We start from the raw sequence: 22734 nt of genomic DNA on the forward strand, positions 1-22734 counted from the left end.
GTGCGTCTGCGGATCGACATCCACCACCCTGAGAGTGTTTAGGCGATTAGGTCGTCGCGTCGCGCGGTGTGAGTGTGTCTGCGGATCGACATCCACCACCCTGAGAGTGTTTAGGCGATTAGTCGTCGCGTCGCGCGGGGTGAGTGTGTCTGCGGATCGACATCCACCACCCTGAGAGTGTTTAGGCGATTAGGTCGTCGCGTCGCGCGGGGTGCGTGTGTCTGCGGATCGACATCCACCACCCTGAGAGTGTTTAGGCGATTAGGTCGCGTCGCGCGGGGTGCGTGTGTCTGCGGATCGACATCCACCACCCTGAGAGTGTTTAGGCGATTAGGTCGTCGCGTCGCGCGGGGTGAGTGTGTCTGCGGATCGACATCCACCACCCTGAGAGTGTTTAGGCGATTAGGTCGTCGCGTCGCGCGGGGTGCGTGTGTCTGCGGATCGACATCCACCACCCTGAGAGTGTTTAGGCGATTAGGTCGTCGCGTCGCGCGGGGTGCGTGTGTCTGCGGATCGACATCCACCACCCTGAGAGTGTTTAGGCGATTAGGTCGTCGCGTCGCGCGGGGTGCGTGTGTCTGCGGATCGACATCCACCACCCTGAGAGTGTTTAGGCGATTAGGTCGTCGCGTCGCGCGGGGTGAGTGTGTCTGCGGATCGACATCCACCACCCTGAGAGTGTTTAGGCGATTAGGTCGTCGCGTCGCGCGGGGTGCGTGTGTCTGCGGATCGACATCCACCACCCTGAGAGTGTTTAGGCGATTAGGTCGTCGCGCGGGGTGCGTGTGTCTGCGGATCGACATCCACCACCCTGAGAGTGTTTAGGCGATTAGGTCGTCGCGTCGCGCGGGGTGCGTGTGTCTGCGGATCGACATCCACCACCCTGAGAGTGTTTAGGCGATTAGGTCGTCGCGTCGCGCGGGGTGAGTGTGTCTGCGGATCGACATCCACCACCCTGAGAGTGTTTAGGCGGTTAGGTCGTCGCGTCGCGCGGGGTGCGTGTGTCTGCGGATCGACATCCACCACCCTGAGAGTGTTTAGGCGATTAGGTCGTCGCGTCGCGCGGGGTGCGTGTGTCTGCGGATCGACATCCACCACCCTGAGAGTGTTTAGGCGATTAGGTCGTCGCGTCGCGCGGGGTGAGTGTGTCTGCGGATCGACATCCACCACCCTGAGAGTGTTTAGGCGATTAGGTCGTCGCGTCGCGCGGGGTGCGTGTGTCTGCGGATCGACATCCACCACCCTGAGAGTGTTTAGGCGATTAGGTCGTCGCGTCGCGCGGGGTGCGTGTGTCTGCGGATCGACATCCACCACGCTGAGAGTGTTTAGGCGGTTAGCGCGTCGCGCGGGGTGCGTGTGTCTGCGGATCGACATCCACCACCCTGAGAGTGTTTAGGCGATTAGGTCGTCGCGTCGCGCGGGGTGCGTGTGTCTGCGGATCGACATCCACCACCCTGAGAGTGTTTAGGCGATTAGGTCGTCGCGTCGCGCGGGGTGCGTGTGTCTGCGGATCGACATCCACCACCCTGAGAGTGTTTAGGCGATTAGGTCGTCGCGTCGCGCGGGGTGAGTGTGTCTGCGGATCGACATCCACCACCCTGAGAGTGTTTAGGCGATTAGGTCGTCGCGTCGCGCGGGGTGCGTGTGTCTGCGGATCGACATCCACCACCCTGAGAGTGTTTAGGCGATTAGGTCGTCGCGTCGCGCGGGGTGAGTGTGTCTGCGGATCGACATCCACCACCCTGAGAGTGTTTAGGCGATTAGGTCGTCGCGTCGCGCGGGGTGCGTGTGTCTGCGGATCGACATCCACCACCCTGAGAGTGTTTAGGCGATTAGGTCGTCGCGTCGCGCGGGGTGCGTGTGTCTGCGGATCGACATCCACCACCCTGAGAGTGTTTAGGCGATTAGGTCGTCGCGTCGCGCGGGGTGAGTGTGTCTGCGGATCGACATCCACCACCCTGAGAGTGTTTAGGCGATTAGGTCGTCGCGCGGGGTGCGTGTGTCTGCGGATCGACATCCACCACCCTGAGAGTGTTTAGGCGATTAGGTCGTCGCGTCGCGCGGGGTGAGTGTGTCTGCGGATCGACATCCACCACCCTGAGAGTGTTTAGGCGATTAGGTCGTCGCGTCGCGCGGGGTGCGTGTGTCTGCGGATCGACATCCACCACCCTGAGAGTGTTTAGGCGATTAGGTCGTCGCGTCGCGCGGGGTGAGTGTGTCTGCGGATCGACATCCACCACCCTGAGAGTGTTTAGGCGATTAGGTCGTCGCGTCGCGCGGGGTGCGTGTGTCTGCGGATCGACATCCACCACCCTGAGAGTGTTTAGGCGATTAGGTCGTCGCGTCGCGCGGGGTGAGTGTGTCTGCGGATCGACATCCACCACCCTGAGAGTGTTTAGGCGATTAGGTCGTCGCGTCGCGCGGGGTGCGTGTGTCTGCGGATCGACATCCACCACCCTGAGAGTGTTTAGGCGATTAGGTCGTCGCGTCGCGCGGGGTGGTGTGTCTGCGGATCGACATCCCCACCCTGAGAGTGTTTAGGCGATTAGGTCGTCGCGTCGCGCGGGGTGAGTGTGTCTGCGGATCGACATCCACCACCCTGAGAGTGTTTAGGCGATTAGGTCGTCGCGTCGCGCGGGGTGCGTGTGTCTGCGGATCGACATCCACCACCCTGAGAGTGTTTAGGCGATTAGGTCGTCGCGTCGCGCGGGGTGCGTGTGTCTGCGGATCGACATCCACCACCCTGAGAGTGTTTAGGCGATTAGGTCGTCGCGTCGCGCGGGGTGCGTGTGTCTGCGGATCGACATCCACCACCCTGAGAGTGTTTAGGCGATTAGGTCGTCGCGTCGCGCGGGGTGCGTGTGTCTGCGGATCGACATCCACCACCCTGAGAGTGTTTAGGCGATTAGGTCGTCGCGTCGCGCGGGGTGCGTGTGTCTGCGGATCGACATCCACCACCCTGAGAGTGTTTAGGCGATTAGGTCGTCGCGTCGCGCGGGGTGCGTGTGTCTGCGGATCGACATCCACCACCCTGAGAGTGTTTAGGCGATTAGGTCGTCGCGTCGCGCGGGGTGAGTGTGTCTGCGGATCGACATCCACCACCCTGAGAGTGTTTAGGCGATTAGGTCGTCGCGTCGCGCGGGGTGCGTGTGTCTGCGGATCGACATCCACCACCCTGAGAGTGTTTAGGCGATTAGGTCGTCGCGTCGCGCGGGGTGCGTGTGTCTGCGGATCGACATCCACCACCCTGAGAGTGTTTAGGCGATTAGGTCGTCGCGTCGCGCGGGGTGCGTGTGTCTGCGGATCGACATCCACCACCCTGAGAGTGTTTAGGCGATTAGGTCGTCGCGTCGCGCGGGGTGCGTGTGTCTGCGGATCGACATCCACCACCCTGAGAGTGTTTAGGCGATTAGGTCGTCGCGTCGCGCGGGGTGAGTGTGTCTGCGGATCGACATCCACCACCCTGAGAGTGTTTAGGCGATTAGGTCGTCGCGTCGCGCGGGGTGAGTGTGTCTGCGGATCGACATCCACCACCCTGAGAGTGTTTAGGCGATTAGGTCGTCGCGTCGCGCGGGGTGCGTGTGTCTGCGGATCGACATCCACCACCCTGAGAGTGTTTAGGCGATTAGGTCGTCGCGCGGGGTGCGTGTGTCTGCGGATCGACATCCACCACCCTGAGAGTGTTTAGGCGATTAGGTCGTCGCGTCGCGCGGGGTGAGTGTGTCTGCGGATCGACATCCACCACCCTGAGAGTGTTTAGGCGGTTAGGTCGTCGCGCGGGGTGCGTGTGTCTGCGGATCGACATTCACCACCCTGAGAGTGTTTAGGCGATTAGGTCGTCGCGTCGCGCGGGGTGCGTGTGTCTGCGGATCGACATCCACCACCCTGAGAGTGTTTAGGCGATTAGGTCGTCGCGTCGCGCGGGGTGCGTGTGTCTGCGGATCGACATCCACCACCCTGAGAGTGTTTAGGCGATTAGGTCGTCGCGTCGCGCGGGGTGAGTGTGTCTGCGGATCGACATCCACCACCCTGAGAGTGTTTAGGCGATTAGGTCGTCGCGTCGCGCGGGGTGCGTGTGTCTGCGGATCGACATCCACCACCCTGAGAGTGTTTAGGCGATTAGGTCGTCGCGTCGCGCGGGGTGCGTGTGTCTGCGGATCGACATCCACCACCCTGAGAGTGTTTAGGCGATTAGGTCGTCGCGTCGCGCGGGGTGAGTGTGTCTGCGGATCGACATCCACCACCCTGAGAGTGTTTAGGCGGTTAGGTCGTCGCGCGGGGTGCGTGTGTCTGCGGATCGACATTCACCACCCTGAGAGTGTTTAGGCGATTAGGTCGTCGCGTCGCGCGGGGTGAGTGTGTCTGCGGATCGACATCCACCACCCTGAGAGTGTTTAGGCGATTAGGTCGTCGCGTCGCGCGGGGTGCGTGTGTCTGCGGATCGACATCCACCACCCTGAGAGTGTTTAGGCGATTAGGTCGTCGCGTCGCGCGGGGTGAGTGTGTCTGCGGATCGACATCCACCACCCTGAGAGTGTTTAGGCGATTAGGTCGTCGCGTCGCGCGGGGTGCGTGTGTCTGCGGATCGACATCCACCACCCTGAGAGTGTTTAGGCGATTAGGTCGTCGCGTCGCGCGGGGTGCGTGTGTCTGCGGATCGACATCCACCACCCTGAGAGTGTTTAGGCGATTAGGTCGTCGCGTCGCGCGGGGTGCGTGTGTCTGCGGATCGACATCCACCACCCTGAGAGTGTTTAGGCGATTAGGTCGTCGCGTCGCGCGGGGTGAGTGTGTCTGCGGATCGACATCCACCACCCTGAGAGTGTTTAGGCGATTAGGTCGTCGCGTCGCGCGGGGTGAGTGTGTCTGCGGATCGACATCCACCACCCTGAGAGTGTTTAGGCGATTAGGTCGTCGCGTCGCGCGGGGTGCGTGTGTCTGCGGATCGACACCCACCACCCTTAGAAAGTTAGGTCAGGGTTGCTCGTGGTGGTTTTAGTCGGTAGGCTATGGGCGCGCGATGCCACGCTGAGGGAGGCTCAGGGGATTTCGGTCCTCTGAAGCGCCCCTCGTAACGGTGGTACGCGTGCGCGTAGAATCCGACACTCCCCCTCCCTACACCAGGGCGGGGGAGTCTTTCGAAGATTTCCACCACGTAAAAAAAAAAAAAAAAAAAAAAAAGGTAGAGAATAAATTTTAATTCCTTTTAGCAATTACATTTCTATTAACCGAGAGAAACATTTCGACTATATTGCAACAACGTCGTAAAATTAATGCAATATAGCCGAAATGGCTTCTTGATTTTTCTTTGCATTGCCAAGAGTCTCAATGTGGCTCGAGACTCCTATTTGACCCGAAGGTGGAGGTGGATTTTGCGGCCAGAGCAGCCTGAAAGAAAGTGGTGAGTGTAATTGATTTTTACGTACTATGTTACTTATGTCCAAAAATTTTCTATCTCTTCTGTCTTTACTTAATCGAATCGTTTATTTTGAATATTTCAGAAAATAACGACGCTGAACGTGACATCGGAGCAGCGAGGGAATCCTGCGTAGCTGACATTCCGAGCAGCCTGAGAGGAGGAGGAGGCCTAGGATAGGCATCGGGCATCAACGTACCAACACTTCTGGTAAGTGTTACTTTTTATTTTTTCTAAAAATATTATAGAATTCCTTTTTTCGTTTATCCTTATTTAGTTGCTACATTATACCGTGTTTCGAAATATAAATTAGTAAAAAGAAATAATTTGAAAAATTTGATTCAAGTTGATTCTAACGTAGAGATCTTTTTTGGATAAGTAATTTAAGAAAACATTAATCTGAATAATAAATAAGATGTTCGATGCGTGTGACAATTATTTAATCGATTTGATTATTTTTATGTTACAGAAAATATTCACGCTGGAAGGACCATCAGCTTCGCATCGAGGGAACACGATGGACATCTCGAGCAGCCTGAGAGGAGGTGGAGTCCTAGGAGAGGCATCGGGCATCGGCGTACTTAACATTTCTGGTAAGTGTTATTTTTCATTTTTTCTAAAAATATTATAGAATTTTTTTTTCGTTTTTTTTTATTTAGTTGCTACATTAAACCGTGTTTCGGAATATAAATTAGTAAAAAAAAATAAATCGAAAAATTTGATTCAAGTTGATTCTAACGTAGAGACTTTTTTCGAAGAAGTAATTTAGGAAAACATTAATCGTAATAACAAATAAGATGTTCGATGTGCGTGACAATTATTTAATCGATTCGATTATTTTTATGTTACAGAAAATATCCACGCGGGAAGGAGTATCTTCGCATCGAGGAAACAGTAACTGACATCCCGAGCAGCCTGAGAGGAGGTAGAGGCCTAGGAGGAGGCATCAGGCGCCGGCGGAGCAACATGCGGTAAATATAATTTATTTATACATACATATACACATATTATATCTTATACTGATGAGTCATTTATTTTTTAACCGGATAGTTATTCAGAAAATAAAAATTAGAGAAAAAGAGTTTTATTTTAGAAATTCTATAGAAGCTTATGTTCAATGGATAGAGTATTCTTAAGAAATTACAAAATTATTTCATTTAATTTGCTTAATAAACAAAAATATAAAATTTAGTGTTTATATATATAGTAATCATTTTTTGAAATATTGACTGTTTCTCTCTCTTGCACTCTGCTTTAATTCGGATTCTACATTTCTTTGTTACAGAATCATCGTAGCGACATTGCAGAATAACTCCGCTGTTGCGCATCGGTCGGTGAGTGATGATTAAAATTTGATAATTAAGGTAACGAATTTATGACAATTACGTCAAATATATTGCAGAGTCAAGTTATTGCAGAGTAAATCTGGCATTAGTAAAATATCTCAAATGTATGTATTTGTAATATAAATGTAAGTATATATAAATATCTCGAATTTCTTTGTATAACGTATTATATTTAAATTTATTGTATTTTATATAAATGTATAACAATTCTGTACATTTTCTATTTTTTAATGTAAAATAAATTTAATGTAAAATAAATTTTTAAAATATAATTTCTATGAGATAAGAAAAAATTGTAAATAATAAAAAAGCACACATGGAAAGAAAAGAGGACCGCCGATTAAAGTCGGCGGGGGTGGTGGAGGGCCTCTACGAGCGCGGCCGTCGCGGCCAGAATATCCCCTCCAGCTGGCTAGTTCGGACACGAACCATTAGCACGGACGCAAACCATGTGCGGTTATCGAGCGAAACGACGTAGTTGAGTTGCACTTTCTCAAGCGGCGCGTCGGAAAATGCAACACATGAAAAAGGCCGGGATGGCCTCTCTCAGGTTTCTCTCTGTCAAGATTAATAAAATATAACAATATGCGTAACTTATGTTATTACCGTCTATTGGTAAATGTTTATATTACTTTGTACTTGGGTAACTTCGTTTGTGTGGCAGGTAGAATGCAGTAGTGCGGACTGTGCGGAGTAGGGCAGGCAACTAAATTCGGTAACAAAGGTAGGGAAAACAAGGGTACTGAGAGAAGAAAGAGCTTTCATCTCTAGAAGCAGCACCGGAGAACTGTCAAACGTCTGGTAGGATCAGATGATCAGATATGCCAGACATGGAAGCTGATGATCGGGGAAAGAGCGATGATTACTACCTGGAGCTGTCTCCTGATCCCATCAGGTTCGAATCGGTCAGCTGCCTCACGAATGTGTTTTTCGATGATTCGAAACAGCAAGTTAGTCGACTTTGTCTCACGTGAAACTCCTTTGTCTCCAATCGATGCAGTGACAAACAATGCAATCTGTATACAGGTGTTCGCCGTCCGCTCGGGAGGTGTTACAGGAGTGCTCGTTAAGGGCCCGGACCAGAACTTGAACTTTCGGATGGAGGACAAAGGCCCGGTAATATCCATCAAGTTCTCTCCCGACATGAACGTACTTGCGATTCAGCGTACTAACTCGTCGGTGGAATTTGTTAATTACTCCCCTGTCTCTGGTTTGGACCACGTCGAGTACTCTCAGTCGTGCAAAGGAAAGAACGCCACAATATTAGGCTTCGTGTGGACCCACGGCACTGAGATACTTGTAGTCACGGATCATGGAGTAGAACTGTTTCAAGTGCGAAATTCTCATATCGTTTGTTTTATATTATTTTGATTTGGAGAGAACTTTGACAGTCAGCGCTGAAATCGCTGTTATTACAGGTGAATCCAGAGAAACGCAATGTTAGAGCAGTAAAATGCTTAAGCTTAGGAGTAAATTGGTTCGTATTCTGTCCCAAGAGCTTTCTGGTACTACTGTCATCTGGCACAGTTGGCAATCAAATACAAGCATTACACGTTACACCTGGCAATCTTCACAAGTTGACTAAATTTGAAAGTTAGTAGGAAGTAGCGTATGCTTAAATATATTGAACCATGCAAAAAATTTTCTCTACGTTTATGATATGATGTTCCAGTCGAACATGGCGTAACGAAACCAGGGAAGCTGGCTGTTTCCGAAAGGGATGTAGCATTGGCTGTGTTATATGGAACGCCTAGTATAATTTTGTTACGGCATCAACCGGGAGCTAACCGCTCAATGGGAACGGCATTTGTATATGTCTATACTGTACACAAGTAAGATTCATTGCTTTGGAACATACTTCGCAGTTCGCAGTGTCTGCACAATGCTACAGCTACATTTTCTTGCAGAATGATGACTATTAAAAAGAGTCACATGTTAAAACTGGACGTTGGTGGTAGATTTGCTATTAATGTTGTTGATAATCTCATCATTGTTCATCACCAAGCATCAAAGGTATGTATTACTGTTGAATATGAACAAGTTGATTTAGAATAGTGGAATTTACATTTGTATTTTTATGTAGACGTCAATGATATTTGACATTATGCTGTCTGGTGTGAGCGATGGAACGGTAATGCATCATACAAGTATAACTACGGCGAAACCGATTAAGCCTTTCAATCTTAAAGTGCCAGGTACGACCTTGTCCGATCAGATGTATCAACCGTGCCAGTTATGTATCCTTTTATCAGAAAGTATATGTTACAATTATATCAATACTTGTTGATATAATTGTAATATTTGAATATTTATAATAATACCTTAACATTATTGATCCAAGTATTAAATCTTAACACTATACAGATTCCCCTAATTGGGTTGTTTTTCAACCAAATATAATAATTGATGTAAAATTGGGTTGTTTATGGTACGTTTAATTAACGTTTAATTACGATATCTCATCTTGATTTAAATCTTTATATTCGCCCATGACTTCACTCATTTATCAATAACGAAACAGGTATGTCGAGCTCAGATTGGAAGCTTTGGTGAAATTAATCACGGATAAGGTGCTTCTAGTAGAATTTTTAATGCAGCGGTCAAATGCTAAGCAGATATTAATACAAGTTCTGCAGAGTTTTATGACCCAGTTACCTGTAAGTTTAATGGAGATGCCAACCATATTCGATAAACTTAACTTTGTATACAGAAATTATCTAGAAAATGAAATACAAAACCAGGTAATTTTAGATTATATTCTTCTTTTTTGTATATGATTATACGTATTGTATATGGTAATAAGCAGTATTAAATATGTCCATTTATCAATTGCAGATGGGAACGCCTTTGCAGAATAATGTTAAAAATGTAACAACAGTAGCTGAAAATTTTAAGTATAAACTGTTACTCGATCAAAGCGATATGTATAGTCACATATTATCTAAGTTTCCCGAGAATACAATAGAACCAAAGATGATAATATGGGTTCTACTCGAATATATCAGGTACATAAGAGTCGTAATGGGTGATATATAATTTACAATAAATTTATCGAGAGTAGTTTATTTTATCTAATTGTTGATTTTGCAGATCATTAGCTGAACACGGAATACCAGTGCAACATTACTTGCACGAATTAGTCATTACGACGTTGGTACATCGAAAGGCTTACTATCAGCTCCATCAGTTGTTACAGTATCACGTGGTCGCCGATTCGAAGCCTTTGGCTTGCTTGTTGCTTTCTCTGGAAAACCTGTATCCGGCGGCGCATCAATTGGCGTTGGACATGTTGAAACGACTGGGGAATGCACACGAGGAGATAATCGAAGTGCTTTTATCAAAGGGACATATATTGGCTGCCCTACGGTAATTTAGAAAGCTATCTTCGATCTTATCAATATTTGGACACGTATTTATTATGTATCTACGCTTCAGATACGTTCGATCGGTTGGAATGGCGGATCAAGTATCTGCAAGAAAATTCTTAGAGGCAGCGAAAGCTACCGACGACGCGACGCTCTTTCACTCGGTTTTCAAGTTCTTCGAGCAGCGTAATTTGAGACTGCACAACACCACGGCCTTCACGAAGGGGGAACATTGTCAGCCATATGTACAGCATTTTAAATATTTATTCCAAGGAACGGACAATGAATGTAATTCGGACACGAACTCGAATGTTACCACTATTTCCTCGTAGAATTCTAATATCGGTGTTCGCGAGAATGATAGATAGAAAAAAGTCACCTACATTTTATTTTTATTTAACGAGGTTGATGGAGGATTTACATGCTGTAGCTGCTTCGTAAGTTGTAAATTCCTATGTGTATAAATATATATTGTTATGGATTATTTATTATCAAAACGAGACTAAAAAAATTGAAAAAATTTGTAAGTAATATGTGTATCATTTACCTGCCAGATTGTCATCTTTCCTTCTTTCTTCTGCCACATTCACGTTGCGGGAGTCTTTTTATTGCAGGAATCATACATTCGAGACTTACAAAGTATAAGGTTTTCTTTAATATTTTTTTAATTGCGAGACTTACGTAGTGTAATACATTTATAATGAATTTCTTATTTACGAAGAGTATTCGGTAATATCAGCATTCGTTTATCTCTTTTGATGTATTTTCAGACAATATATCGCACGATACAGATTCTCCTTAATTAAAAAACGAATAATCGTCTCTTGCGTCCTGACAATGTGGTGAAAGAAATTGGTCGCCGGTTAAGTCTACGAACTACAACATTCAGTAGAATTTACAGTAGGAGAAGAAGATATTAGATCCTGTATACATCAAAGATACAATAAATACAATCTGTTACAGTAAATCAAGGACTATACAGTAACAAGCGTCGCAGTTTCAATTAACAATAAGTCTGGGTATTCAGAAAGCGGATGAAGAAAAGTGAAAGATCACTGGCTGCAAGTTGTGAATTTAAGTGCTTTTCTCGTCATACTAAGGGTGATTTCGACCAAACTTTGATTAATTTAATTGGCGATTAATAACTGCTATCAAGTAATATTGTTAAACAATGTATTTTGTTGATATAAATAGAATTAATATGGATAGACTAACGTTCTCTTACAAATCGAAGGAAAGATTGGATTAGGGAGGATGAGTTAGAATATAGTTAGAAACTTTGTTGTGAGCAATCTCGTCGATTGAATTAATTGCCGATTAAGTTAATCGGAGTTTGTGGTCCACGTCATCCGAAGCTCAACCGTGGCTGCGATCGAGTAATTATAGAATGTATAGATGTACTAAGATGATTACATAAACGCTCAAATCCTCAATGTACTGTGCAAAGAATTACAGAATACAGTGCTCACATATACATACGAAGAAACAACGATACTGGGAAATTGGTCAAATGCGGCACTTTGTCTAACGTTATTATATCTGTTAATTACGATGATCGAGCATTCCCGGAATCGTTTGCAATGATTTGAAAAATGATTTGATTGTTTAAGCTCGGTTGTGTTGATTGGGAAAGTATAAACTATGGCGCGCGAGCGCGCGCGCGACTTTTTGGTCCTCTTATAAAAGATCAGATTCATTTAAATGATTCTTTTTTGTTTTGTCGTAATATCCGCTAAACTCTGGGACGTTTGGAGTATCATTCTCTAGTTTTCACGCTTTTATTTTTTCAACTTTCTCATTTATGGAACTGCCATTGAATCGATAAATCAAGTATAAAATTGGAGGTAGCTAGTTGAAGTGATTCTTTACATTATTAAATAATATTAATTGTGAATTAAAAATCAATTTACATGATTGATTCCGGCTTGTTCGATATCCTTATATATCGTTCGATTCTTTATTAGGACGGTAAAAACGGATTTATAAATATTCAGTTTAATTTACGTACGCGATAAAGAAATTGAAAAATTGATAGAAATTTTATCTTATTTGTAACGATAGTATTATTTTCGTTTTTTCTATGCCAAAAGTTTATTCTATGCCCGCTTTATTTTATAGAAAATTTAAAGGATATGAAAATGTTTGAAGAAATAATAAAAATAGATAAAATGTAGAAAAAGTGTGCATAAATACATTAATTGAACACATTATTATAATCCTTTTTATGTAATACATAATAAATATGTGCGAGAGAGAGAGAGAGAGAGAGAGAGAGAGAGAGAGAGAGAGAGAGAGAAAAAGAGAGAGAAAGAAATAGAGAGAAAGAGAGGGGGGGGAGAAGAGAGCTAATTATCAATATGCAAAAAAAGATTTATTTTTAATAATACGTGAAAAGTGAATTATTTTTGTTTTGATAGTTACTTCATTAAACGAATTATTCGAATAACAAAATAAAAGTGATGCAAACTGTATTAGAAAACCTGTATTAGAAAAAACTCATCAGGGGCTAAAAAGTTCATTATATTTCGAAGTCGAAACTGACATAAGCGAAACGATTTTCGAATTTTTCAAAACTAGCGTTTTTATATGTATACACGTTTCAGGGGGAGAAGATTAAAATTATAAGTTAACAATTTTTTTCTGATTGGCTGTCGCTCGGTGCTCGCTCTGCTCACTTCACGTCGCGTCGTATCCGCTATTCTCATGATTCATGATCGCGTGGATCGCGTACGCGACGACATACGCGTTGCGTGATGTTCAAGGTTAATTTAACAATTATGCAGGTAACAAAATGCAAGTAAGTATATGTTATTGATTGACAGCATAAAAGTAACGCAAATATGAACGTATGTGAATATGTGAACGGAAACGCGTGTATTACAGTTGTATTGACGTCGTTGGTTTGGATCGGCCGAAAAGGTTAAGAATGACGTTCGCGTGGAAGAGCGTTCGCTGAGCGTCGTCGTCGTTCCGTTCGGCGCAGGTTCACGAATTGTAATTCGCGTCGTCATCGTGAGCTCTACGAGCTTCTGTAAGCTCGTCGAAAAGGTAAAAGGTAAATTAAATTAATTCTACACTGCATTCTTTAAGAGAGAAAAAAAGAGAAAAAGAGGGAGATTATTAATTTCAATATAGACAGCAAATTAAATTATTTTTGTTTCAAATGATCACTTCGTTAAAAAGAGTATTCGAATCAGAAACGCCCGTATTCTCAGTTCACTTTTATTATATTGACATGCCTTTTTTTTAGATAGGAAATGCGCATTTATTTATTATACGTCATTTAGCATATAGTTTATACGTTACATATATACTACAGAATCTCAGAAATAAATGCGCGCATTTATCGATAAAAGTGACGAACACTGAGAATACGGGACCAAAGTGAATGGTAATGCAAAAGAATTCTCTGTTGAAGAAATTAATCGGAATTAAAAAAGTTTATTATATTTTTGCGGTAGAAATTAACGGGGGCGAACGAGGCGATGTTTTATTTTTTTTTTAATATTGATGTCATAGAAACACATTTTAAAGATGTATGTAAAACGAGTCGAAATTTAATTGATTTTTGATTGGCCATCGTACGTGTGCCTCACTTTGCACCGACGCTACCTTCGGCCAAATTTGCGCGTCCGCGGTCTGCGTCGTGTGACTTTCGAGATTATTAGTTCGCAATAACAAAAATAACAAAATGGTCAAAATGTAAGTAACGTTATTGATTAATAACGAAAAAGTGTGCTGCGACAAGTGACGCACAAATGTATGTGAGTGGAAGCGTGTGTATTATAGTCGTATTGTACAAAATTAAAGTAGTTGGTCCAGCCAACTACTTTTGAGAAAGGGTTAAGAATCGCGTTTCATCTGTGCATCGACGTAAGCGTAAATTTTACATTGTTCTGCTCGATACAGTTTGCGAATTGTAATTCTCTCGTCGTATTTCGTGAAATCGTCGACAGCAAAAAGTAAATTAAGTTAATTCTAAACTGTATTTTTAGAGAGAGAGAAAAAAAATATATATATTATTTTAATAAACAAAATAAATTACTTCTGTTTCAACAATCACTTCGTTACGAAAAAATATTCGAATCGTGCAGTGAATGTAATGCGCAAAAGAATCCTCTGTTAAAAAAATTAATCGGAAAATTTTGAAATTTATTATATTATATTTCAAGCGAGGCATTTGTGTAAAAAATAACGTTATAGGCCGGTATATTCACAGTCGGATCTCATATTTAAGGCCGTCTTAAATACGATCTTAAGATGTTATGAACAATCACAGAGCTGTATTAGCATCTTAAGACATTACTTTATTACGACTTGAAACAAGATCCGAGTGATGAATACCGGCCATAGTGTCATAGAAACACACTTGATAAAGGTATGTAAAACGAGTCGAAATTTAATCGAATTTTGATTGACCGTCGCTCGCGTGCTTCACTTCGTACCGACGCGACGTTATATACCCTCGCCGCGCGTCCGCGTCGCGTGACGTTCGAGTCTACAATTGCTATAACAAAATGTAAGTAACGTTATTGACTAATAGCGAAAAAATGTAACGCATATAAATGTACCCAAGTGCATGAACGGAAGCGCGCATATTATAGTCGTATTTTATAGGTAAATTAAAGTCGTCGGTTCGATCGAAACGGTCTAGAATGACGTTTCGCGTGAAGTTCCGTCCGCGTAAGCGCTGAATTTCACGCCGTTCCGTCCGGTCGTCCGGTCGTCCGGTGCCATTCGCGAATTGTAATTCTTCGCGTCGCGTCGTTGCGTTCCTGTAAGCTCGTCGATAGTGATTAAGAGGTAAGTTAATTCTACGAGATGCTACATCTCTCAGCAATAAGAAAGAGAGAGGGAGAGTATAGACATAATTAAGCATATAGTTGAATTCGGATTTCATTGGTTCTCTCTCTTAACGTCTTCATTACCGTCCAGGCTTGTAACTGATGCCTCGCGAAAGTTTTTCTAATTTTACCACGCTAACCCCCACGATTCAATGATGTCAGTATCATTTGTGCTGCGTAGCGATATCGTTTCGCTTCAGTGGAAAATAATAACTGATAAAAATATCCTCGATATTCTCTATCGGGTTACGTCGCGATATCACCCTATATGTTTAAAAAAAAAAAAAGATTAATTTCCGGATATCAATCCGGAAGGGATTGTTTAATTTATCTCTACCACTTCCACCCCTTCGGTATTCCTATTTCTATAGTCATTTATCCCTAATTTATAACATCTATAAGTGTGTAATTTTACCGCACATTATATCAACGTGATATATTAAGCACATCCGTAACTTTATATGTGCGAATTTTGCGACCTGGATATAAATGAACTGATAAACACCGGCCGATAAGCAAGGCGTTAAGATATACGAGTGCCGTATATAAATATACTTACAGACAGACATTAGATACAAACTTCCCATAACGTCGAGTTTCCCCCTTTTGATTCATTAGCTTAGCCTCCTCTTTTTTTTTATTTTACACGCTATATGTATAGGCTGCCCAAAAATGCACGCGTACTTTGGATATTCATAACATATTTTATGCGCGAACAAAAACGGAAAATATGTCAGTGGATCCGAAATAATTTTCAACTATTTGGAGTGTCTGAAGTGCCTCCACCAGCGATAAAATGCGAAAAGATTTTCTAGGGATTAAAATCCATACGATTTTTATTCGAATTTTGTATTTGGCAGAGAAAGGAATACCTCGCGTTTCTGCGTTGTTCAAATTAAACGTAAAAATCATTTTCGTACGAATATTGTATCGAAATTTGGACTGATCGATTTCGATGCAATATTAAAAAAAAAAAAAAAATGTTTACAGAGTGTAAGCCATGAAATTTTCGCATTGTTTTATTCGGTCAGTCAGTTTTAAACCGTTAGTCTGCTTCTGTTTACTCTCTCGTTAAGAGCCGTAATATTACGAGAATTATTTTACAAAAGCAGAAAAATGTATGAAATGTAATATTGATGTAGTAATACATATGCATGCTGACAAGACATTGTTCTCGACTGGAAATAAATTTCTATTATTCTAATAAATGTCCAAACTACGCGTACACACTTTGCAATATCTTTCACGAGATATTCCGTACAGAATTTCGCAGTACCTATATATAGACACGGCAGCGGCACGCCGATTACCGATAACGTGTACATCATCATCTGGGAATAGATATCTAGCTATATATCGAGAGTTATGGGTATTAATTATTTACAGGGACATCATTACCCGGCCATTCCGCTTGTTTGCGAGAGTAAGCTTAAGGAATTGGAAATTAGTGGGTGGACGCTTACGCATCTCCGGAGCTTAGAGAACAAGGATGGAACGTGTCCTTTACTTCTGTGCGACGATACGGCAGATTGGGTGAGTGCTCGTATATACAAAAGAGATGCAAAAATCCTGATTACTAACAAATCCGAGGAAATAATTGCACGTTCTCGTGTTTTGAAGCTTGACATGCACGAAGCTTTGAAGCTTAGTGCACATTTGCTCGCTCTAATTACAAGATATTTGGTGCTGCGGAAAACAATTGATTGTTATTAACTGGCTAAAGACTATTGTCCCGTTAGAAACGTCTTGCAAAAGCTACCTTATTACAATTTCTTAAATTCAGCGCCAAAGCGAGATAATAGTCTTTATCGAGTCAACATCCAAGTTTCGATAGACTTTGGTCCATTTAGTATTTATCTATTTAGTTGAGGATTGAGTTTAGATCGATCGTTATTTAGATATACGTGTCGCGTAAATCATGAGCTGAAGGGAGCTTTATAAAGTACAAGTAAAGTTCGACAGGTAGGGTCTATCTCAAGAAATCCCGTTGAGAGTCGCGTCAAATTTCATGGACACAGGAGAGAATGCTCGCCACAATAGCCGCGCAACGAAATTGCGTTTGTGTTATCGTCGACGAGCGTGCAAAATTTACTCGATGTAACTAAAACTATGCTGAACCGTTTAAACTTTTGAAATCTATCTGATTTTTCTGTCTAAATAATTGCTTTTTTATTCTATTACAATTTTCCGCGACCGTATGGTATACATTTTTCTCCACGTGTACTTCTTTCAAATTATAGTAAGAGATATTTTCTGAGATTTCAAGAAATACATTTCTTATTTTCTCAGCATAGAAAGAAACGTGCTTGTTTAAAAATTTAATGCATTTCTGCAATATTTATACGTTACACGATATGCATATATCTTTTGTTGTAACTGCAGTATCGGAAAATTCAACTTTGTGAAATTTAATATGTGTAATATCAAACATAAAAATAAAAAAATATAGCGTTAAAATCTGATACTTTCAATTATAATTTTAATAAAAGTTTACATTGCTCGTCGCAGAATTACATTCAGATTTTGATGTTTTATAATAAGGACTTATATTGCAAAGATTTCTACTTCCTTCTAATGCATATTAGAAGTAATACAAGTGTCACAATTAACTCTTTCACACATTCTTTTAAATATGTGCAAATGAATTCAATGAAACATAACGATATCTTGGCTCTTTTCAGAAATTGATTGCATATCCCTTTTTAGTAAACTTTTGCACGTTTATCGACGATACGCTACACCCACATTTGTACAAACAATATAGAACTGATAGAAATACACTGCTCTCTCGCATTAAAATGTCAAATTACAAAATTTCACGCATACATTCGCACGGAACGTTCGCGAGGTGCTCGCGTCAAACATATTCTTATGACCTTTTTTTAACAATGAACTTACCTCGGGAACATCTCGCGATCTCAGTTCACCTCACTGAGCATACCTTTCACCTTTATAATTTCCCCTTGGTCGCGTGAAAAATATCTTAATGGGACGGTTATTAATATTCGTAATCTAGTCGCATTACTTAACAGAGCGGCGATTGATCCTTTTTTTTTAGTCTGTGTCTTTGTCTTGCTTTAATCTCCATTTAAATTCATTGAGATTTGTTTCGTTCTTATCTTTTAAATAGCTTAAACTTTCAAGCGTGAATTATAACGTTAAAATAATGCCGAAAAAATTAAAACAAACAACATGCCAATTAACGTGGATATAAAAATTAGAATATGATAAATTGTGATTATAATAAAATTATCACTTTGCAAAAATCTTATTATAATTGCAATTCAATGGCCTAGTTTACACCGATCTCTTGATACGTGTATCAAATAGTATATTTGAGCTGATTAGCCAGTAATCAAATTAATTTACTATTTAATACGTTATTTATTATTTAATACGCGTATCAAGATCAAGTGATCGGCGAAAACTAGGCCATTATACTTATATTTAATTTTACGATTGACAGTTGTTCGTCATTGTTTTTATTTAAGTCGTCAATTTGTCACGATCTTTTTTTTATTTTCAAAGAAAATGTATGCCTATTCTATGATCAGAGTTAAAAAAAAAAAAAAACTTGAAAGTTTAATCTCTCCGATTATTATTACACAAAAGACACTCTGTAATATAATGTTTGCGTACATAAGTTTTCTTTGCACTAACTTCTATTTAATTTATCGCAAGACAAATTAAATTAATTCACATTTTGTTGTCAGCGGAAAGTTTTTTGATTTTTATCTATAAAATACAAGTTGCGTTTAAAAATTTCTAACCATATTTGAGCTAATATTATCGAGACACTTTATTTTCTTTACCTATTTTACGATTATATTCTCAAATAAACTTATTCGATGAAATATATGTATTTAAGCATAACCTACTTTTACGATCCATAAAACAAGATACGAAATATTACTAAAATAATTTTTTGGGGGAATGCATTCCTCATTATTACAACCGCGAATTAACGAGACTATGTAATGACTATATGATAGAACTCTCAAATGTATGTGCGAATATTTCACGCGGACATCTCTGGTATGAAATATTCTTATACCCCTCGCTACCTTAGTTTTTACAGTTACTTAATTATGTGACGTTATGTCACACGTTTTTAGGATCTACGCGTTATGATATATATTCAAGGTATTTCACGTATTTCAGTACCGTTACAATAGCTGTTTTAGTTTGTGGTATTTCTTCAATCCCCTTTGTGCATCGGTTCAGTTACGATGGCATATGAGTCTCCTTCCTGTTCTATTTTATACGTAGATAGATCTCTCCTTACCGCACAATTGCATGTACAAAATATTGACATTTTCTTTCAATACGTTTTCTGTACTACTTTTGATTTCTTTTGAGGTAAAATGTGTATTCTCTCTACAAAAGCGTACTGTAAATAATTCTATGTCGACATACGTAATATTTTCTGAGCTTTATGAATAAAGTCATTAGTTTTGAGACAAGAAGACATTTGTTTTTGATTGTTTAGTTTTGATAATAATACTTTTTCATACTGATAACATTTTTATTCCGATATTTGTTTTCTTAGTTATTGTCTTTTTTCGGATAAATATTAACAAATAATTTATAACAGAAATAATGTGAGTATCTAGTTGCATAGATGCTAATAATAATGTTAATATATGTTATTATTCTGTGCTGAAATAATATACATAGTTTATAAAATTATTTTAAATGATAATGATAATAATAATTTAATTTTAAAAAGAATTTTAAAGAGAAATGTTGGATAAAAAATCAGAAATATTATAAATAATGAATAATAATAGAATAATAATGTTATAACTACAGTTCTATTAAATATTGTAATACTTTGAAGAAATTGCAACACGATTGAGATTTGTTAAAATATTATAGAACAAGGAGGAGATTCCTTTCTATCGATTCGTCCCTAATTACATTATAATTGGTATCCTATCTAAATCCAAATATCTAAAATAATGTACTTTGATATATCTCCCGTAGGTATATGCATTACTGGAATTTCTAAAGGTTACAAATATATGATTCCTAAATATTGCGGTATACTTTCGGGTTATTAACACGTTCAATGACTGCAGTTCATGTGATTAATTGTGCACAATCAATATTAACTTCAAAATCATTAGAGCACAGCACGCAATTAAAAACTTTGATAAAATGGTTTACCAAAAATTTCATATATTATACAAGATCTTAGAAATATCATCATTTACTTTTTCGTCTGTGAATTTCATACCCTAGTAAAAAATTTTCATACCCTAGTAAATAATTTGAGAGTAATACGAAGAATTAATTATTTTACAATTCCGAGCATGAATCTTATTTAAAAATAATTTTAAGTTACCAAAGCATTTAACGTGAAACTTAAGAATTTGTCAAAAAGTACTAATTAATATTTATGTTAAGCAAAATGTTGTTACATATACGGAATCGGGAATGAAATCTTTAATTAAGCTCTTCAACGTGTTCTCGAAAAAAAAAAATGTCGGGAATGAAGTCTTTAAGCTCTTCAACGTGTTCTCGGAAAAAAATATCGGGGATGAAGTCTTTGTTTTGCTCTTCAATGTTCTCGGAAAAAATATTAAAATATTAAAATATTAAAATACAGGTTGCACAAGTTACAGCTCATCATCATTTCATAACCGTTAAAAGAGAAAAACATATATCTGATAATAGAGTTAGCAGGGAGGTAGCAAAAAAGGTACTTTGTGCTTTTACTATTATGCATTCCATAATTTACAAATGAATTCCTTTTTACGCCACGGTAGTATACTCGCGACAGCAACTTTCTTTAATGTGAGCAAAATTAATATTTACGCAAAGATGTGCATCGCATGCATTGCAAAATAAAATATTTTAAACTTAAACGTATCTTTACTACTGGAACTTTTTAATTGGTCGTAAAGCGTATTTAAGCGCAGCGCACCTCTTTTTACGAAACTTTCGTGTCTCACACACACATAAGACAGTAACTGATTTCAATTTTATTAAAAATATTGTTAAATAATTATTCTGAATAACAATTCTTAATTGTTTGCCAATTATTCGTTGTTTGAATTAATTGTATCAAAAGTTAAGAGTATATCTCGATTTCTTGTCTTGTTATAATGAAAAAGGGCATATTTTCAAAGGGCTATATCTTTAAATTGACGTTTTTCATTTTATTTTCATTTCGATTTCAATATTGTGAATTTCTTAGATGTTCATCATAAGAAATTCTTAAATCTTGTGAGTTTTTCGAGTGAAACTTCGCAGATTATATATGATTAATTAGTGCATGTGTTCTTTTGAAATTATGAGCTAATATATGTATATATTGGAAAAGCGATATGCGTGCTTTCTTGATTTTATATATGAACAACCGCGTATTTCTTGTTAAATAAACTTTTCCATATATACTAAAATCTTACATCGTTTTCTTTGTACGCTTTATTATACTTTTTGGGATACTTTGTGAGAAAATAATCACGTAAAAGTAATCGTGTAAAAATAATCACAAGAAAATGTTGCATATATAATACCCTAAAAATGTAATTTTTTTACTTTTAAATCAGGAATATTTACACGGAGAAATATAAGAATTCATCCATTCGTTAAAAACAATTACATATCCGTCATTAGACATCAATTTCACGTTCACTCTATTAGATAATATATGTATATGTACAAGGAATGTTCCATACAAGAAAGATGTATATTGATAACAAAAAGCTTTTATGCTAATATAATTTAAATTCGTGTTTTTCTTAACATAAATTGAATACATATATCCATAAATCATAAATCATTTAGTCTCTTTATAATCTTTATATAAAGAAATACATTATTTTGATCCAAGAATTTAAGATATTTAAGATTTTATTACGATATTTAACATTTTGTAAATTAAATATTTGCCAAGGAAAAATTAATTTTAAAGTTAAGCTTTAATAATAATACTCCGGTTATCGATACACATGCTTTCTGGTATAAATCTTAGAAGTCGACGATTTATATCTGTTCGAGCTTCGAGCTAGACTGCCTCTGAAACTAGCCATTGTTGCGCTTGCTTCTCACCTTCTCAGAGTTCCGTGGATTAAGACGGCGAGTAACGCTAATCCCATATTCATGTAGCCTTAGCAAGATTACTCTCGTCTCGTTTTCTTGCAAATCGCGAATGCTAGCTCGAGTCTTACCTTAATGCACTTGATCAAAAGAACTCGATTGCTCGTTGTCGCGTTGCTTCGCAATAATCGCGAACTCCTGGTCGTGACGAAACTCGTTTCCCTATCGGGAATAGCGGATTTAGGAGATGTTGCAGTCATCAGAGCGAGCATCCCTAAGCTGCTGCTTCGTTTTTCTTGAGGTGCGCCTGATCAGGCTGCGACTACGTGGCTTGCTCTTCACCTCCTCAGTAACGACGACGCTAGAACCCTGAGCCGCGACCACTTGCTGAGAATTTCCAGGACCCGCACTGCCGGTTCTACCGTTAGGGCTGCCGGGCCTTTCGTTAAAAGATAATAAATGAGAGTTAAAAGCAGTTAGAAAATTGTTGTAGACTTGATTAACGCTAAAATATGCCCCGATCCTTCCTAAGAATTTTCGGCAGCCTGCAGTTAATCTTCGCCGCCGCGTAATATTCTACTCTTTTATTAACTTGGATAAAAGATCGATAACTCTTTTGATATTAATAACTGAAGAAGGGAACTTTTCCAAAAAAAGATTTTAAGTAAAGGACAGCAAAAAAAGTTTAAAGTAAAGGAATGTAAAATATTACTTAA

At 40.3% G+C, this 22734-nt stretch overlaps 2 protein-coding genes and 2 long non-coding RNA genes across 7 annotated transcripts in view; 3 read left to right on the forward strand and 1 right to left on the reverse strand.

Moving 5' to 3' along the window:
* The first annotated feature begins 4870 nt into the window (after positions 1 to 4870).
* On the forward strand, positions 4871 to 6103 carry LOC139812913 (uncharacterized). The gene is made up of 3 exons (XR_011731976.1): positions 4871 to 5401; positions 5502 to 5626; positions 5886 to 6103. It is a non-coding gene; the product is annotated as an uncharacterized lncRNA (long non-coding RNA).
* A 1163-nt stretch (positions 6104 to 7266) lies between these two features.
* On the forward strand, positions 7267 to 10654 carry Bulli (regulator of MON1-CCZ1 complex protein bulli). The gene is made up of 11 exons (XM_071778062.1): positions 7267 to 7712; positions 7789 to 8094; positions 8181 to 8355; positions 8435 to 8594; positions 8670 to 8775; positions 8846 to 8999; positions 9127 to 9190; positions 9284 to 9503; positions 9598 to 9767; positions 9853 to 10128; positions 10198 to 10654. The coding sequence occupies exons 1-11, from the start codon at positions 7584 to 7586 to the stop codon at positions 10457 to 10459; spliced, it is 2022 nt and encodes a 673-aa protein (XP_071634163.1). The 5' UTR covers positions 7267 to 7583; the 3' UTR covers positions 10460 to 10654.
* Positions 10655 to 10769: 115 nt separating this feature from the next.
* LOC139812906 (GTP-binding protein Di-Ras2) overlaps positions 10770 to 22734 on the reverse strand; it is an 88606-nt gene continuing 76641 nt past the window's right edge. For all 4 annotated transcript variants that reach the window (XM_071778090.1, XM_071778089.1, XM_071778091.1 and 1 more), the window contains exon 8: positions 10770 to 22457. In XM_071778090.1, the coding sequence (XP_071634191.1) occupies positions 22259 to 22457 (199 nt within the window). In that variant the 3' untranslated portion in view covers positions 10770 to 22258. The remainder of the gene's footprint in view (positions 22458 to 22734) is intronic.
* The window catches only part of LOC139812912 (uncharacterized), a 132711-nt gene continuing 126348 nt past the window's right edge, over positions 16372 to 22734 (forward strand). Inside the window, exon 1 of the long non-coding RNA XR_011731975.1 lies at positions 16372 to 16504. This is a non-coding gene — a long non-coding RNA (uncharacterized lncRNA). The remainder of the gene's footprint in view (positions 16505 to 22734) is intronic.

This window comes from Temnothorax longispinosus, chromosome 5 (genome assembly GCF_030848805.1).
Source record: "Temnothorax longispinosus isolate EJ_2023e chromosome 5, Tlon_JGU_v1, whole genome shotgun sequence".
Classification (NCBI taxonomy): Eukaryota; Metazoa; Arthropoda; class Insecta; order Hymenoptera; family Formicidae; genus Temnothorax; species Temnothorax longispinosus.